The 19,665-nt window shown below is 44.6% G+C and overlaps 1 protein-coding gene across 2 annotated transcripts; it reads left to right on the top strand.

Moving 5' to 3' along the window:
* Positions 1–7,127: 7,127 nt before the first annotated feature.
* sox1b (SRY-box transcription factor 1b) lies at positions 7,128–8,141 on the top strand. 2 transcript variants are annotated; one of them, XM_068032917.1, is made up of 2 exons: positions 7,128–7,733; positions 7,794–8,141. In XM_068032917.1, the coding sequence occupies exons 1-2, from the start codon at positions 7,128–7,130 to the stop codon at positions 8,139–8,141; spliced, it is 954 nt and encodes a 317-aa protein (XP_067889018.1). The 2 variants fall into 2 exon arrangements, with proteins under 2 accessions (XP_067889018.1, XP_067889017.1); XM_068032916.1 differs by having other exon boundaries at positions 7,128–8,141.
* The last annotated feature ends 11,524 nt before the right edge of the window (positions 8,142–19,665 follow it).

Genomic DNA, 19,665 nt, shown 5'->3' with positions numbered 1-19,665 from the left:
CTAATTGCAACCCTGTCTCTAGATACAAGTTGGGCCAAATGCATCCTGCATGCACCCAATCTATCCCTTTCTGATAATAATTGGGGTTTCCCTTGCAACGGAATGTTCCCCAGTTTGGTTTGTGTGCCTGAACTTGTCTCTATCCGTGTTGTCTTCGCTTTTGTTGAACTTTATAAATGTATGTTCCGTTTTGTCATTTGCAATCGCCGTCCTGTGTTAAAGAATTCGGTGCAGCCACAATGTCTGTACGAAATCGAAGTGCATGCGGTTTTATAGGTCCGTGTGTAAGTGTTTCTAACCAAAGAATCAGGAGCCGGGCTGGTAGAGTCTCTGTAAATTAGTTAACAAAGAGGGCAGATAACACATTTGGTCGCTCTACACTCCACGTTCCGTTAAACCTACGGCTATTAGATTGTTTTTTTTTAAAAGAAACGGAAAATGCTGGAAATACTCAGCAGGTCAGGCAGCGCCCGTGGAGAGAGAAACAGAGTTAACATTTCAGAAACGTTAACTCTGTTTCTCTCTCCACAGATGCTGCCTGACCTGCTCAGTATTTCCAGCATTTTCTGTTTCTTTTCGGATTTCCAGCATTTGCAGTATTTTGTTTTTGTATTGGTTTATTTTGTTGGATCCGGTTAATATTGTTCACCGAAACCCCACATCCGTGCAGTGATTCCATATGAACTTATTACCTGAGCATCACACACAAAGTCAATATAAACCGTGTTTCAATTACTTAACACATTAAGAACAATTTTATATAATATAGAAATTCCGATGAAGGGTCACTGACCCGAAACGTTAACTCTGCTTCTCTTTCCACAGGTGCTGCCAGACCTGCTGAGTGGTTCCAGCATTTCTTGTTTTTATTTCAGCTTTCCAGCATCCGCAGTATTTTGCTTTTAATTAAGAACAATTTTATGTCTGTTTACCGATTTCACACTGTCCCAATATCTTATACTGATTGACCGTTATCACATCAGTTTAAAATTAGTAAAAGAGGATTTTATTACACTTCGTTGATTTCTGATATTATGCAAGCTTTTTACGAAATAAAATCGACGCGTGCCCAGAAACATAAAACCACCAGCTGGTTTTACGTGGCGAGCAGGCCGTCCTTATAACCTCGCTCCTATTCGTATAGTCGAACTGGTGTGTCCCACAAACTTCTAAATCCATCAGATCTGGATATCATAGTTTGTCTCATTAGTTACTCTCCAGCACTGGAACCGACATTCGCACTGGGACAGACAATGGCCCTTGCTCTATAAAATGAGATCCACACTGAGCCTGGGCCTGGCATTGGGACCTGCCCTGGCACAGACACTGGGACTGACACTGGCCCTGGCAATGGGACCAACACAGTCACTGGCACAGGCCCTAGAATGCCATTTTCTAAAAAGGGATACATAATGAAGCCTTCGCCTTGAGACTAATTTTGCGTTTTCTGAATAACATTTTTAAAGTTTGAAATAAAATAACCAGATACTCCGGCTCCTCCATTCCTGATATTACCTCATATCAGCAAGAGTGACTGCCACTGATTGTTGTGTTACACAATGTTACACTTGTAACGACCACCAGTCAGCTTCATCCTAAAAGTAACTGGAAGTTTGATTTTAGTTCGAGTCAATATGTACAATGTGAGCGATCAGGAGATGTTACTGCAAAACTCCCGCCCGATCGCACTTTTATAAAATAATCTAAATTGCTACCAATATTTTATTTTCATTTGAACGAAGGTTTATCAATTGTTGTAACCATTTATTTGCATTTCTTTGCTGCAAGTTTTTTAAAGGTCGTGTTTTCAAGTACTCTAAAACCCTCAGCTAACAAAAAAGTTCTCAAAGTTTGAATGTAATTTCGTGGTTTACTCGCTAACTCTGACCTTTTTACAACACAAATTTTAAGTCTGTAACCTATTTAGAGGTTGTCTTTTAATCGCCTGTAGCAGGCCTGTCCCTCAGTGAAAATAGAGAACGGGACACACAGCAATAAGACCATCGTATTTTTTGAGGAGCCTGGGTGTAATTGTTGACTTCGTTTCCACTATTGCAAACTATTGGCACCAATATTAAATAAACCATATTAATTACTCACAGCACTTTTTAATCTCTAATTCGTTATTTATAAAATCGACAATTGTGGAATTTGAATTGGTTTATAATTCTACTTGACATTATCTTCAAATATTCGGAATCTTTAACACTAGATCTGCCCAGTCAATTGAGATACATTTGTGGACACGAATTCTAATAAAACTGAGTCGGCTGTTTGAACAAAGAATTGAAAATAATTACAATCTCTTTACTTAAACGTCTCATATATCCGTGCAGTGAGAAAGAGAAATTCTTACTGAGCCACATTAACACAATATTTTAAGTAACTGAGGTTCGTGGATTCAGATCCCTGTGGCGGTGATACCCCATTTAGTGCTAACCAATTAGTTAGTTTCCTACACCAGGTTCTCCGTCATTGTTAGTTCTAACACTTTGTGTTGAAATGTTGTAAATGCTCTTGAGCTTTGTTTTATGAAACACACAGACGAAACCACGGCGAACTTTACTTGTAGAACGAGAATAGTATGATGCCGATTCTGGAGAGTGGATTGGGATGTCCTATTTCAGCTGACATATTCATGTCAGTTTTGACATCAAATTGCTTTTAATCACTGTAAATCCCAAGTGCTGTTATCTAAAAGTTGTGTTTTATCTCACAGTCACTGTGATCCCGTAAAGGGAGCTGTCAGTTCCCAGGCACCTGGGTCTGAATGATGTCTTTGTGTCTTTTACCCTCAGGAACACATCAGGCCCTCTCATTATGCTGTAGCGTTCTTTAATCTCGCTCTGTACTTACGAAACCATTCACATTTTCATCTGCATTTTAAATTAATTAAGCATAGGTATTGTTCGGAACTGAGAACCAAATTCCACTGTATTATTTTAAACGATTGTTGATCGATTTGTGAAACAGTAAAATATAACATAGAATATAGAACATTTGAAATGTTAAGATACGGCTATCGGCTGCACGCCATTTATTACAGTGTCTCAGTGATAGCCAACAATATTTAATAGTGTGCATTCAGGATGCTACCAAGATTTTTTTTTAGCCCATTATTAGTTATTTGTTTTACCTTTAAATTAAAAGTAGGCTTGGTCCAGTGATAGTCTGTATGGTCGGAAAATTACTCTCTCCCGCACTCTTCCTGAAATGACTAAACATAGAAACGAAAGGAGGCTAAGGTTTCTACATTCGCGCTGCCGAGCCAAGCTCGATACAGGCTGAAAGCTAAGTTATATTATCCACACATTGATAAACTTACTGGCGTCTGGGTCGAATGCATTGCCCATGTGTGCTTCGGCAAGCTCTGTATATTACTGCATATACCCGTGTGCGGTTTGTGTGTGTAGTTTTCCCCCTTCCCTTTGTGCTGTGTAACTAACCTTTTCCTTTTACTGAATATAGTGGTTACGCAGCTTGAATATTGACGTGTTCCCACTGCTCGGTTGTTAACCCAATTATATAATTCATCAAGAACTGTATTGAATTATCTTTTCTCATACAGTATCAGCATTAGCCTAATTAAAAGCTATAATGTATCATATAATGATTAAATCGTTAGTCCTAGTGTAGGAAGCAATATTTTGTTTCCCCTCAATTAGAAGCTGATTGAGGTTTTCAGGGTAGGTCATCTGTGAAATTTGAATGATATGCGTGAGTATTGCTTACGGCGCCATCTCTCCTTTCTGAGGCTGCCTTTGACTAGGAGTCCAAATTAATTGATTTAGTCTTCAGAATACCTAAATTTCCTATTACCGGAACTATTTAATTTGTATAACCTTTATTCAAAAGCAAGCAAAAGTTGTAGGTGTCCTTATAGGCTATTGTTGTAACATAGAATAAACAATCATTTAAACAATTTAAAATTATTTGTTACTCTGTGTGAAGTCTGGGTTCAAAAGAAATATCACAATTCACTTTAATTTGCCCCTTTCCTGAAGTGTCTTTACATAAGGACGCTGTCGGTTGTGGTTTGTGTTTCTGATGTTATTTATAACGGTATTTCAGGAGGAGAATATTGTGTTGCACGAATTGGTTTGTGTTGAAATGCTCGACCGTTCATTGCCGCCGCGACTGGCAGTTGTTACAGAGAGAATGGTGCCGCGTTCCGGGGTTAAACTGGGTAAAGTATAAAGGGAGCTCATTAGAATCGATCTCCGTTTATTCGAGCTTTGTCTCAGCAAGAGAAAAGCTCCACCCGGTGTCTCCCGCTAGCACACAGGGATGGACATCTGCTCTCCAACACAGAATTTCACAAAAGACACCTTCCATTCGAATCTTCCTTATCGAATTATTTATCTTCTCTTTAATAACCAGCCTCTTAGTGCGAGCAAATTGCTAACGCCTGGATATGATTCTGCTAACTAATTGGATTTCCGTAAGTACTGGCAGTTCATTTTAACCAGTTTCGATGGGGCCGAGCGGTCCCAGGCCGCATTGTACAGTCAACAAATGAATCTCTCTCTTCCAATAGTAATTCTTCACAGGCGCTTAAAGTTGAAAAACTTCTGCAAAGGCTTAATTTGTTTAAAGACCATTACCGGAGACTAAAGGACCCAATTACCGACACAACACGGCGCAGTAGGGGTTCCTGCTCCCGCCCTTTCCCTATACCACCCACAATATCTTCCTTATTAACTGTCGACCATGGAAATGTTTAAAATATTTCTTTTTTTATTACAGGTTTCTAAGTTTATCCAGATGTGTTCAAATTTGATTATTCGGGAAAGACAAATAAAACCCTGCATCCATTTATTGTTTTGTTACTGTGGGGCTCAGCAAGTTCACACAGAAACCCAACATACCGACCCCTCGCCACATCATTAGTGCCCCTTCTGACCTCTATCCACTAGCTGCCATAATAAAGTCCTGCTCTTCGCTTTATCCTCACCAGTTTCTGGTCTAACAATACCATCAATCATTCACTGAAAACCATTACTTGTCGTGAGCAAACTAGTTTTGCCAATTTACCTTTTATTAATACCAAAAAACTTATGATAGATCAAAGATAATATTAAGGCAAATTTAACAGAATATCTATTTGCTTTTCCAGTTCCAACCCCCGAAAGGTCTATTTTACAGTCTCGCTGGCTATTAATGTTCAGTTGATTGAATTAACGCACAATCACCAACGCACAGGGACCAGTTCTAGTAATTAGATCTTGCATCACCATTATTATTTTCAGATATTGTTTAAATATTTGTACTTTAGACAAGTTTTGTGTACGGCGATATGTAACATTACGTATAATAATTTCGTTAATTCGTTGCATTAATAGACTGGGCTAGTTGAGACGAGATGGCCGCTTTGATAGAGATTCTGTGTTGTGGAATGGAGCCACTGGCTGCGGATTGTTCGGTTCACCGGGACTGGTGTCCGAGTCTGGGAGCAGTTGGACTGGTCAGTAGCCGTGCAGTCTTTCTCCCGGTGATTGATAGGCGGGCCCGGGGGACCGCTGCCGAGAGCCACGTGTCCCAGCAGTCAGTCAAACAGCCGCGGGGCAATAACACGTGTGGAAGGCGCACGGACACCTCCGGGGGCGGGAGGGGGGGGTGGGGGGTGGAGGCAATTCCGCATCCCTGGGGCTCCTCACTGACTTCAACAAAGTGGCACTATGCAGATTTAAAACTGGCTTTGCTGCAAAAACACGGTGCATTGGATAAAGGGATCACTAAGTTGGAAAACGCCGTCTATAATTCTCTAAAGGAGAGAATTGATGCTCCTTTCACTCAGTACTGAAACTGAGCTTGGTTTCTGATTCTAAAATTCATCATTATTGACCAAATGCCATTAAAAGGCGCGGGTCAATCCTTGGAGGGAAACTCCCCGAAATCCATCCGGACATATTCCGCTGCCAACTGGGTCCTGGGTGACAGGGACCTGCACAGTGGCTCTTTCGGGCCATCCCGCCGAGGAGATCGGGGCTGGCATCCGTTACAAAACTCATCGTGCAGGTGATGATGGGGTCTCAAGCTGGGGAGCACAGTTTGGCACCGAGACCACTGCCCCCTCTAAGAGCTCTGAACATTGGGCCACGCCTCCTCATTTGCCTAATTAATGCTGCTCTCTTCACTGCGTACGTCACAACTATTCAAGTAAACCTCACCCAGAGCGCCAGCCCATTGGCTCCTGCAAACTCATTTAATGGCTGTCAATCTGCATCCCCCGGGCCCTTTCTCTTCCCTACTTTCTCTGCACATGGAAACCATAAGCAAATAACTCTGGGCACGGCTGCTCCAGCGCGAGCAATTCTGCACCGGTTCCAAACTGAAAAACTCTGCACCGGATCCAAACTGAAAAACTCTGCACCGGTTCCAAACTGAAAAACTCTGCACCGGTTCCAAACTGCAAAACTCTGCACCGGATCCAAAGCGAAAAACTCTGCACCAGATCCAAAGCGAAAAACTCTGCACCGGTTCCAAATTGAAAAACTCTGCACCGGATCCAAACTGAAAAACTCTGCACCGGATCCAAAGCGAAAAACTCTGCACCGGTTCCAAAGCGAAAAACTCTGCACCGGTTCCAAAGCGAAAAACTCTGCACCGGATCCAAACCGAAAAACTCTGCACCGGATCCAAAGCGAAAAACTCTGCACCGGATCCAAAGCGAAAAACTCTGCACCGGTTCCAAACTGAAAAACTCTGCACCGGTTCCAAACCGAAAAACTCTGCTGCACCGGATCCAAACTGAAAAACTCTGCACCGGTTCCAAACCGAAAAACTCTGCACCGGATCCAAACCGAAAAACTCTGCTGCACCGGATCCAAACTGAAAAACTCTGCACCGGATCCAAAGCGAAAAACTCTGCACCGGTTCCAAACCGAGCTATTTTCAATTGGTCCACCTGTTTAAATAACAGGCTCCAAATCCGGTGACTCTGTACAGGTTCCAGCCCGAGAAACTCTCCAGCGGCTCCTGCCCCGCTACCCGCCCGTTTTTAGCGTAAAACAGGCGAAAGGGTCGTGTTGGAGTTGGATTTGGATAAGGACGGGGACCCGGACCCGAGAGCCGCAGCAGCACCGGCTACTCCCCCGCTCCTCGTCCTGGACCCGGGCACCGCCTGAATGTACAGCCTGATGATGGAGAGCGAGTTGCAGTCCCCGGGGCACCAGATCAATGCTCCGGCCGTCGGTACCCCTGTGCCCGCCCCGGGCACCAATGGCAAACTGAGCGGCGAGCGAGTCAAGCGGCCGATGAACGCCTTCATGGTCTGGTCCCGGGGGCAGCGCCGGAAGATGGCCCAGGAAAACCCCAAGATGCACAACTCGGAGATCAGCAAGCGGCTGGGGGCCGAGTGGAAACTCATGTCCGAGGCCGAGAAGCGGCCCTTCATCGACGAGGCCAAGAGACTCCGGGCGCTGCACATGAAGGAGCACCCGGATTACAAGTACCGGCCCCGCCGCAAGACCAAAACTCTGCTCAAGAAGGACAAGTATTCGCTGCCGGCCGGTTTGCTGCCTCCGGGCCCCGGATCGCTCAGCTCACCGGGCGGCTTAAACCAGCGGCTGGACGCGGCCGGCACTTACACTCACATGAACGGCTGGGCGAACGGCGTTTACCCTGGCTCGGCGGCGGCAGCAGCGGCGGCGGCGGCTGCGGTCATGATGCAGGACCAGCTCGCCTACACCCAGCATCCGGCGCTAGCGGCGGCCGGAGGAGGGGGTAACGGAGCAGGCGGCGGGGGAGCCGGCGGGGCAACCGGCCATCACCACCACCATCACCACCCGCAGCAGATGCACCGCTACGACATGTCGCTCCAGTACAGCCCCATCCCCGGCACGCAGGGCTACATGAGCGGCTCCCCCTCCTACAGCACCATCTCCTCCGGATACAGCCACCAGGGCCCCACCGGCCTCTCCCTGGGCTCGATGGTCAAATCGGAACCGGCCCCCAGCCCTCCGGTCAGCTCGCACTCTCGGCCCCCCTGCTCTGGGGACCTGAGAGAGATGATCAGCATGTATTTACCGGCAGGAGGGGAAGGAGGAGACCCGTCTCAGAACAGACTGCTCCCCCTCGCTCAGCACTATCAGAGCCAGGCCACGGCAGTCAACGGGACAATGCCACTAACTCACATGTGAACTTCATTTCTCGGGGATTTGGACTCAGAAATGCTTTTTTTTTTGATGTTCTTGTTTAAAAAAGAGGTAAAAAATCGTTCGTTGTGGGAACTCCGGGAAGTTATTGATTCTGAAGCTAGTGCACATACGTTTTAAGAAGAATTTAAATGTTTTATTACCAAGGTTTTTGTACAGTATTTATCATATATCAGGCAATTGAGAAGATTAATGACTATTAAATGTGAACTGTTGGAATTCGCCCAGGCTGCGCACTCGCGCTGTTTACACATACTCCACTGTTACTCCCCATGGAACAACGTGGACCCCCCGTCCCCCTCCCCCTGCACACCCAGCACCCCTTGCCCCTCCCCCTCCGCCACACACACACACACACACACACACGGGAAAACTTTGCGGTTTTGAAAAGGCAAGAGACGAGCTTTCGGCTTAATTTATAAGGCGTTCGAATTGCCTTTACTTGCAGATTTGTGACCCATGTGAGTTTCTGTATTTGAAACAATTTCCCTATTTTGCATTGTAATATTTTCTGTAAATCATGGAGATAATTTTTATTCTAAAATTTGACCGCGGATTCCGACAGCCGATGTAAATATTTTACTAATACTTTTCTGCGCAGACCGACCTTTGCGTTGCTCAAAACGAGTCCGTTAAAATAATAAATTTTACAAAAAAATGTTGTATATAATTTGTATTTCTACTTTTCCTGATTTATTTCATAAATGAGCTTCTGAACAATATTCTTTCCTCATAAAAGCAGCATTTGGAAGCCCCTGTAGTGTATGATCTTGATTTAATTCCCCCGACAATAGGTAACAAACCCTGCTCCTGTTGCTGGGAAAGTTTGCACAGACCGTTGCTAATCCCGCGAATGATTAGAATTCAAATGGCAGGACTGATCTGGAAATAGTTTGAATCACTAAAGGGTTTCTATAAATCCGAACCGTCACGCTTGGTTGGCCCATCACCTATATCTATGGAATTTAACCCAGTGACTCTTAACTGTGTATAAAAGACACGGCAGCCTTGTTTAGCGGAGAGATTCCTCTCCCACGTCAGCCTATTCGCTATATGTTATTTCTGACAAGAACCGCTTGTTTGTTTATGCTTTCGGTTGTAAATGATCACAGTTTAGATTTGTAACTCTTTGAGCTCATTCGGTTTCTAAATGAAATGCTCGCTGTCCTCTCCTGGATCTGCCTCAAATGCACAAAAGCAAAGCATTATTTGGACTCCATAAACACACAAAAAATGTTTTCTTCTTTTCACGGGAGGTGTTTTTGGCCGGCCGAGAAACCGGGGTCCCACCAAGGGGAGTGCGTTAGAAATACACAAATATTGCACTCGCGACATCAGAAATTTTCGCGGCATCTGGAATAATAAAGATCCCAAAAGTACCGGGAGAAGGCGGTCCGAGCAAGTGATTAGCAAAGGAAGGCGCAGGGGATGTTGTTGCTCGTGTCGACTGTTTTGTGCCTTTTCAGAATTCCCCAACTGGAACTTGCAGCAAAATCCCAGGAGAGACTTTTTAGTAAAATCACTATTCTGAATATTGACTAATCACAACTCAGCCCCAATACACGTGGTTTGAATATAATGCAGCGTTTCATAAATCTTGCCGTGAGCATATAAATTTATATATTGTTCAATTACTTTAATCCGCATATTAAGAACCAATAATATGCCGTGATTTTTAAAAAAAACTTTCTACAACAAAACCAGGTTAAATTTGAGTATAATTTCTGAATTCAATTGTACAAAGTTTGAGGTAAATATCTTCAACTCTAAGTGGCACGAGTCGGATGCAATCTACCAAATGTTGCTCAAAGTACATTATTGAAACGTTTATGACAGTGTTCAGTCACATAGTTTAAACAAATGCTCGTTGCACCTTCATCCCAAGCCACAAATACCTTAGAAATGTTTTAAGTATTTTACAAATTATTAACTAACAGATATTGAAAGGATTGTGTTAACATGAAGCTCCGTCGGGTCCTCTTTCCGAGTTCTGCTGCTGTCCCACACACCTCTCTTTCAGTGAAGAAGGAACTTGGATCTAGCGTGTGGTAGAAGGTGGTAATTTGATGCAATTCCCATTTAACCAGCAAATTCACAACAAAAACAGCGACACTTCCAGTCAGTCTGCGGCTTGTTGCAACAATCTGCAACGATTGAGTCGTTTCGTTTGCAGTTCGGATCTTGAATAATCGTTAAACAAGTGTGTAAATAAACGTGTTTGGAAGCTCGTTATTTAAAAATGTATTATTTTAAAGAGGCACAGCACAGAGCCTCAAACGACACTAGATTATGTCATGGATTCGGGCTGGTTGGTTATTCCGTCCTGCATTATGCATATCTCGCAAAAACCTGTTTGATTGCCAATGACGCTTTCCTTCACAGATTAACTGCATCTTGTTCGAAGGAGTTAACTAAATGTAGAATTCACATTAAATATATAATAGTTTTCGTATTCACGTGGCTCTTGCCAGTTTACATCTCTATTCCGTTGTATATTGATTTTCTCAGGTCTCTCAGATGCATTACCCTTTCTCTAAATTATTAGTTCCGGTCAGTTATAATTCCATTGTTTTCCCTGCTTTCCTTGCACAAATGTTTAGTCTGATTTACGAACTTTGAAAATATATAAAAAGTTTATTATCTTTTAGATTTATTATTATGTAACGAATTTTAATAAATGTTTCCAAACATTGTGATCTCTAAACGTGCAGATAGGATACATTAAACCCGCTCCGCTCGAGATATAATCCCTGGGGTTTAGTTAGGGATGTTGCATTTGATGTGGTTACAGAGCGGGATGGACACAGAAACTGTTTCAGTAAAATTCGATTATTGCTTTTTGTTGTGACATTGCTTTGTCAAGTGTGACTCTCAAATTATTTATTTACAACCCACTTTTCTCCTGGACTATCATATTAATACGATGGGTGGTGAGTGGAAAATGCAAGCTACGATTAAACTTTAAAGACGACTTTGATATTTATATAATTCCAATTCTTTGTGTGTGTGTGTTTTGACGGCGAGGCGGAGTTGTGAGAGTAAACATGTTTCTGTCCTAAATCTCAAAGGAAAGTGATTAGAAAAGTGCTGGAAGTTTCCAATGATTGTGCGGAATAGCTGTTGCCCTGAAACTGCAAGTGCGGAGTTTATAAGGAGGAGATTCTTGGAATGGCGATAACCCGTCATCCAGTGGGAGGGAATCTTCTTAATGCCCACACAATGATCGATGTTGGCAGACAGTTAATATTCGGTGTAAAAAGATTTTATTTTGTGAGTAAAAAGGATTGTGGTGCGGCTGGGAATTGTTTAGAGGGCAGGATCAGAGGTCACGCTCCTCCGCCTCCATCCCCAAACATTGCATTTTTAACTCAAAGAAACTCTTTACCCTCCGGCGCTGCAAAAAATCAGAGTATTCATTAGGGCCCACGCTCCAAATCTGCTTCCTTTCGCCGCAGAAAGGCCGCCGTTCTCGCACAACTCCATCCAGAGAGTCATTTACGACACAGAAAGAGGCCATTCGGCCCATCTAGTGCCTACATTTCTCCAAATAAAGCGACTGAATTAAACTCGCCCTCGGAGCGCTGGCGTTTCTTTCCTCGAGAGCACGGTTACTGCTGTCCGGCTTCAGACTAATTATCGAATCCAATTTACACCGCTGCTGGCCAATGTGGAGATCATGGTTTCGGCAACCAGGTGTTCAAATAGAACTGTGATCATTCACTTCATGTTGGATCACAATTTATATCCAAATCGCACATAGGAATCTAAATTTAACCCGTTAGTTTCCGGGTAAAAATATGTTTCAATAATTTTTATTTGAAATAATAGTATGAGCAGTCGTGATAATAAATCTAATGATATCCCTCGTGCCGATCACTTTCAATCAAAGCGAAATGCTGGAGCTGGCCTTTGTTAAAGTTAGATGAGGCGGTGCATTTGGATATTTCTACACATGGTCAGTCTGGGAATCAGTGTGTGTGAGACAGAGAGCTGGAGAGGTATGTATGGGCTGTATATGGGCTGTATCTCGGGTTGACGAGACCTGTAATAGTTCTAGACTGTATAGTGCGCGAGAAGAGCATCGATCGTGCTCAATTAACTAAAATGTTCAGATTTAATGAATGCAAGGATAAAAACTAAAACCAGGCACTCAAAACATGGGAATGAGTGAGGAAGGGAATGCAAAATGCCAGCAGTTAAACTTGAGTTAGCACGTTTAAGCTAAAGAATAAATTTACATTTATTAAAGGTTAAACGAGGTGCGGCGCAGATCAAAAAATTAATAATTTCAGTTATGTTTAAGATTTTGAACGCGCAACGGAATCTCCCGATAATAATGTAACTTGTTTCTGAGTTTTGGGGTGGCACAGTGGCGCAGTGGTTAGCACCGCAGCCTCACAGCTCCAGCGACCCGGGTTCAATTCTGGGTACTGCCTGTGTGGAGTTTGCAAGTTCTCCCTGTGTCTGCGTGGGTTTCCTCTGGGTCCTCTGGTTTTCTCCCACATGCCAAAGACTTGCAGGTTGATAGGTTAATTGGCCATTAGCAATTGCCCCTAGTGTAGGTAGGTGGTAGGGAAATATAGGGACAGGTGGGGATGTGGGAGGAATATGGGATTAGTGTAGCATTAGTATAAATGGGTGGTTGATGGTCGGCACAGACTCGGTGGGCCGAAGGGCCTGTTTCAGTGCTGTATCTCTAAAAATCAGTTTCCGTTCCTTACTGACCGCGTGCGTCACGTTTTTCCGGCACAATTTCTGCTCTAAATTCACTTTGTCAAATTTAGTGACAGATTAAAAATATATAAACACTGCTCGGAAATGCCAGTCGGTTTGTGTGTTTATTTATGGCTAAGCATGCTATTCCACTTATTTAATTGTCAATTTTCTCGCCAGGGGAGCGAAAGAAACTTCGCCTCACTATCACCAAACTCGCGGCACTTCGCAAACTGCAGAAGCAGCAAGTGGAGAGGGGAACAGCCCACAGATTCTCATAATGGAATAAATAATAATTTTGTCCTGACACATCCAGCCATTACCGGTTTCATTCTCAGATTCAGATCTATGCAAATATTTACTGCAGTTGTTTTAAATCTTCTTTGTTTACGTTTTCTCTGCTAAATCATCCTGAAACTATGTGATGCAAGGTCAAGTGTAACTAATGGTTCGTGACAACCTTTAAACCTGTGTTTTAACCAGAAAATACAGAGGCCCAAAACAAACTGCTGGGGGAAGTTTGCACCGAAGTATTCGGAGACCTACTTACCGCGCAGTAGGCCGGGACTCCTCGGTCCACTAAAGTGAGAAACTGATCCAGAGTCTATACTGCTTTCAGTTACTGTGATTGTAGCAAAAGGGAATGTGTCGGGCAGTTTCCAATAGTAGGTAAAGTCCTGTAATCACTCTATGATTTTATGTGATAGGGCATGTCCAGAGAGAGACAGTTTCCTGTACTATGGGCAGTAGCGGGGAATTGTCCTGTAGTGTGGGCATTTTCTGAGTAGTGTGTACTGTGGGCAGTGTCCAGGCAGCATTGTGCAGTGTAGGCAGTGCCGAAGCAGTGTCCTGTAGTGTGGGCAGTATCCAGACAGTGTTGTGTACTGTGGGCAGTGTTCAGACAGTGTCATGTACTGTGGGCAGTGTTCAGACAGTGTCGTGTACTGTGGGCAGTGTCCAAGCAGTGTCCTGTAGTGTGGGCAGTGTCCAGTGTTGTGTACTGTGGGCGGTGTCCAGGCAGTGTCGTGTACTGTGGGCACTGTCCAGACAGTGTCGTGTACTGTGGGCAGTGTCCAGGCAGTGTCGTGTACTGTGGGCAGTGTCCAGGCAGTATCGTGCACTGTGGGTAGTGTCCAGGCAGTGTCGTGTACTGTGGGCAGTGTCCTGACAGTGTTCTGTAGTGTGGGCACTGTCCAGACAGTGTCGTGTACTGTGGGCAATGTCCAGGCAGTGTCCTGTAGTGTGGGAAATGTCCAGGCAGTGTCATGTACTGTGGGTACTGTCCAGACAGTGTTGTGTACTGTGGGCAGTGTAATTCAGGTGTAATTCAGTCCCCAATCTAAAGTTCTGTTTTCTGTCTTAGGTTCATATGAAATTTTGATTTTATATTTAGTTAAAAAGAAAAAATTGCAGCAATTTGGGAAGCAAAGTTTGATGGAGCAGAGGATGATCTTTGGAGTACAATCTGAGGGGCTGAGGCAATTGAATGCCACCATTGGGTGAAGGTGTAATTGCAAGATGACTTGTTTACACAGGAAGTTTCCTTTATAAATATGGACATAGATATTTACATTGGAAAAGGTTAACACAAAACTGGGACAACAATAGAACAGCAGGAAGTAAGGTTTTGTAGACAAGAAATACAGACAGACATTGCATTTTTAATATGTCACAGAATAAATGGATGGGGAGGCAAAGTCCTGGTAAATACTGGAGATTGCTATGTTGGTGGATGAACCAAGTCACGGGAGAATCTGGTAGGGAATTCCATGGTTTATAAACTATAAAAGTTTGGCAGTGGAGACTTCAAAAGTTTGTAGTTACAGGAAATTGGATTTACTAGATTTGGTTTAAGAAAACATTTCCTAAATTTACAATATTTGCATTTATAAAGAGGAAATGACTGACTGGGAGGAGGAACTAATTTGTCTCCTGTCTTGTGATCATAAACAGTACCTTTAGACTGCTGATGTGAGTTCAATCCTCAGGAACTGGGTAGATGGACAGAGATGAGTAGAACCCAATGGATCAGACAGGGAGAGCAAAGAAGAACATTAGGAATTGGGTGGGCAGAGACAGATACAGCTCCCTCTCTGTTTTATTCTAATCAGCACAATGGCTTGCTGAGATAATCTGATCTTGGTAAAATCCTGACATATCCCTGCTGGTCTGAAACTGGTATCTGTCGTATAACTGCGAGTAATTCCAAATAGGCAGATTTGAACCACTGATAATTCACCCCAGGACCATATAACATGCCCCCGCCCCACCAGGAATATATGCGTTACCCCTATTCCACACCACAGCAAAGGCTGCGAGCTTTGACAACATCCCAGCAGTAGTACTGAAGACTTATGCTCCAGAACTAGCTGCACCCCTAGCCAAGATGTTCCAGTACAGCTACAACACTGGCATCTACCCAACAATGTGGAAAACTGTCCAGGTATGTCCTGTTTCAAAAAGCAGGACAAATCCAATCAAGCCAATTACTGACCAATCAGTCCACTCTCAATTATCAGCAAAGTGATGGAAGGTGTGGTTGACAATGCATTCAAGTGGCACTTACACACCGATGCTCAGTTTGGATTCCGCCAGGGGCACTCAGCTCATGACCTCATTACAGCCTTGGTCCAAACATGGACATAAGAGCTGAACTCCAGAGGTGAGGTGAGGTGAGGTGAGAGTGACTGCCCTTGACATGAAGGCAGCATTTGACTGAGTGTGGTATCAAGGAGCCCTAGCAAAATTGAAATCAATGGGAATCAGGGGAAAACTCTCCACTGGTTGGAGTCATACCTAGTAGAAAGGAAGATGGTTGTGGTTGTTGGAGGCCAAACATCTAAGCCCCAGGACATCACTGCAGGAGCTCCTCAGGGTAGTGTCCAGGCCCAACCATCTTCAGCTGCTTCATCAATGACCTTCCCTCCATCATAAGGTCAGAAGTGGGGACGTTCGCTAATGATTGCACAGTGTTCAGTTCCATTTGCGACTTCTTAGATGCTAAAGCAGTCCGTGTCTACATGCAGCAAGACCTGGACAACATTCAGTAACATTCATGCCACACAAATGCCAGGCAATGACCATCTTCAACAAAAAAGACTCTAATCATCTCCCCTTGACATTCAATGGCATTACCATTGCTGAAGCCCCCACCATCAACATCCTGAGGGTTACCATTGACCAGAAACGTAACTGGACCAGCCATATAGATACTATAGCTACAAGAGCAGGTCATAGGCTGGGAATTCTTTTTTTAAATTTGTTTGTGGAATGCGGGCATCACTGGTTAGGCTAGCATTTATTGCCAATCCCTCTGCAGTGAGTAACTCACCTCCTGACTCCCCAGTGCCTGTCCACCATCTACAATGCACAAGTCAGGAGTGTGATGGAATACTCTCCACTTGCCTTGATGGGTGCAGCTCCAACAACACTCAAGAAGCTCGACACCATCCAGGACAAAGCAGCCTGTTCGACTGGCACCCCATTCACTACCTTAAACATTCAGTCCCTCCAGCACCGACGCACAGTGGCATCAGTGTGTACCATCTACAGGATGCACTGCAGCAACTCACCAGGAACTCAACAGCAACTCAACAGCAACTCAACAGCAACTCAACAGCAACTTCCAAACCCACAACTTCTACCACCTAGAAGGACAAGGCAGCAGATGCATGGGAACAACAACACTTGCAAGTTCCCCTCCAAGCCACACACCATCCTGACTTGGAACTACATCACCGTTCCTTCAGTGTTGCTGGGTCAAAATCCTGGAACTCCCTTCCTAACAGCACTGTGGGTGTACCTATCCCAAGGACTGCAGGGGTTCAAGAGGGCAGCTCACCGCCACCTTCTCAAGGGCAGATAGGGATGAACAATAAACGCTGGCCTAGCCAGCGACACATCCAATGAAAGAACATTTAAAAGTATGTAACACCCCTACATGAGGAGTACATAACATTCCCCATAGCCCACTAAATTAAGGTTAAAAGGTGCTCAGTCATTTCAACCAGCCGATTTCTTAAAATGTTGGAACACTGCAAATTCTTGCAATTCCCTCACATCAGAGGGATCATTTATACTGCCAATGGCTAGAGTAGGAGCACCAATGAAGCACCAGAACTGTGTGACCCTAATTGGAATAATCCTGACAGGAGAGAGCTCAGGCAGCACAGTGGCGCAGTGGTTAGCACTGCAGCCTCACAGCTCCAGTGACCAGGATTCAGTTCTGGGTACTGTCTGTGCGGAGTTTGCAAGTTCTCCCTGTGGCTGCGTGGGTTTCCGCCGGGTGCTCCGGTTTCCTCCCACAGCCAAAGACTTGCAGGTTGATAGGTAAATTGGCTGTTGTAAATTGCCCCTAGTGTAGGTAGGTGGTAGGAGAATGGTGGGGATGTGGTAGAGAATATGGGGTTAATGTAGGATTAGTATAAGTGGGTAGCCATAAAGACAGGGCTAAATTGTGGCGAGTCGAAGAGACTTAGTAGTTGGCAGGAAAAAAGACAGAGGCGCAAGGGGAGAGCCAACTGTGCAACAGCCCCGACAAACAAATTTCTCTGCAGCACCTGTGGAAGAGCCTGTCACTCCAGAATTGGCCTTTATAGCCACTCCAGGCGCTGCTTCACAAACCACTGACCACCTCCAGGCGCGTATCCATTGTCTCTCGAGATAAGGAGGCCCAAAAGAAAAGAAAGAAAAAGAAGTATAAGTGGGTGGTTGTTGGTCGGCACAGACTCGGTGGGCCGAAGGGCCTGTTTCAGTGCTGTATCTCTATATAAAAACACATGGGAAGTGTGAAGACAGGGGTTTTGGGGGGTGGTGTTGTGAGCACTGAGGTGGTGAGAAGATAGGAGGCAGAATGAGTATAGAGGGAAACTGTGAATACAGCAGGAGAGTATGAATACAGAGGGAGAATGTGAGTGTAGAGGGACAGTGCGAATACAGAGCAAGAGTGTGAATATAAAGGAGAGTGTTAGTACAGAAGAGTGGCGCAGTGGTTAGCACTGCAGCCTCACAGCTCCAGCGACCCAGGTTCAGTTCTGGGTACTGCCTGTGGTGGGTTTGCAAGTTCTCCCCGTGACTGTGTGGGTTTTTGCTGGGTGCTCCAGTTTCCTCCCACGGCCAAAGACTTGCAGGTTGCTAGGTAAATTGGCCACTGTAAATTGCCCCTACTGTAGATAGGAGAATGGTGGGAATATGGGGTTAATGTAGGATTAGTATAAAATGGGTGGTTGTTAGTCAGCACAGTTGCGGTGGACCGAAGGGCCTGTTTCAGTGCTGTACCTCTTTTTTTAAAAACACAGTGTGAGTGTAGAGGGACAGTGTGAAGACAGAAGGACAATGTGAGTTCAGAAGGAAAGTGTGAATACAGAGAAAGAGTGTGAGTATAGAGGGACAGTGTGAATACAGAGAAAGCATGTGAGTACAGAGGGACAGTGTGAATACAGAGAAAGAGGCTGAGTTCAAACAGATAGTGTGTGCACAGAGAAAGAGTGTGAGTTCAGACGGACAGTGTGAATACAAAGGGAAAGTGTGAATACAAAACTCAAAGCACAGTGTCCAACTTTAGATGTGATTCCGCAATTGGACAACATTTGCTAAATAATAATCTGTGGAGAGAGAAGCAGAGTTAACATTTCAGGTCAGTGACCCTTCTTCAGAACTGGCAATATTAGAAATGTGAAATGTTTTAAGCAAGTAAAGCGGGGGTGGGGCAAGAGATAACAAAGGAGAAGGTGTAGATAGGACAAGGTCACAGAATAGCTGACCAGAAGGTCATGGAGCAAGGGTAAACAATATGTTAATAGTGTGTTGAAAGACAAAGCATTAATACAGATAAGGTGTTAACGGACTGAAAACTGAACAGCCACAAGTACCAACATGAAAAAAAAGTGGGTAGGCAAACTGAACAAACTAATATAAAATAAACACAAAAAAATATAAAAAAGAAAAAATAACTAAACATAAAAGGAAAATGAGGGGCCCATCATACTCTGAAATTATTAAATTCAGTGTTCAGTCTGGCAGGCTGTAGTGTTCCTAATCAAAAAAAGAGGTGCTGTTCCTCGAGCTTGCGTTGATGTTCACTGGAACACTGCAGCAATCCCAGGACAGAGATGTGGGCATGAGAGCAGGGGGTAGTGTTGAAATGGCAAGCAACCAGAAGCTCGGGGTCATGCTTTTGGACAGAGCGGAGGTGTTCCGCAATGCGTTCACCCAGTCTGCATTTGGTCTCCCCAATGTAGAGGAGACCACATCGTGAGCAGCGAATACAGTATACTACATTGAAAGAAGTACAAGTAAATTGCTGCTTCACCTGAAAGGAGTGTTTGGGGCCTTGGATAGTGAGGAGAGAGGAGGTAAATGGGCAAGTATTACACCTCCTGCGATTACAGGGGAAGGTGCCGTAGGAAGGGACAAGGTGGTGGGGGTAATGGAGGAGTGGACGAGGGTGTTGTGGAGGGAACGATTCCTTCAGAATGCTGACAGGGGAGGGGAGGGGAAGATGCGTTTGGCAGTGACATCACGCTGGAGGTGGCGGAAATGGCGGAGGATGATCCTTTGGAATGGAGGCAGATGGGGTGGAAAGTGAGGACAAGGGGAACCCTGTCGCGGTTCTGGGAGGGAGGGGAAGGGGTGAGGGTAGAGGTGCAGGAAATGGGCCAGACATGGTTGAGGGCCCTGTCAACCACAGTGGGGGAGGGGGGGAATCCTCGGTTGAGGAAAAAGGAAGACATATCAGAAGTGCTGTCATGGAATGTAGCACCATCAGAGCAGATGCATCAGAGACGGAGAAACTGGG

The sequence above is a fragment of the Heterodontus francisci genome, chromosome 6 (assembly GCF_036365525.1).
Source record: "Heterodontus francisci isolate sHetFra1 chromosome 6, sHetFra1.hap1, whole genome shotgun sequence".
NCBI lineage: Eukaryota > Metazoa > Chordata > Chondrichthyes > Heterodontiformes > Heterodontidae > Heterodontus > Heterodontus francisci.
The sequence above is the reverse complement of the archived record's forward strand: the minus strand, read 5'-3'. Positions and strand labels throughout refer to the sequence as shown.

Coding starts and splice junctions, on each gene's coding strand:
- sox1b (XM_068032916.1), top strand. CDS start 7,128: ATGTACAGCCTGATGATGGAGAGCGAGTTGCAGTCCCCGGGGCACCAG.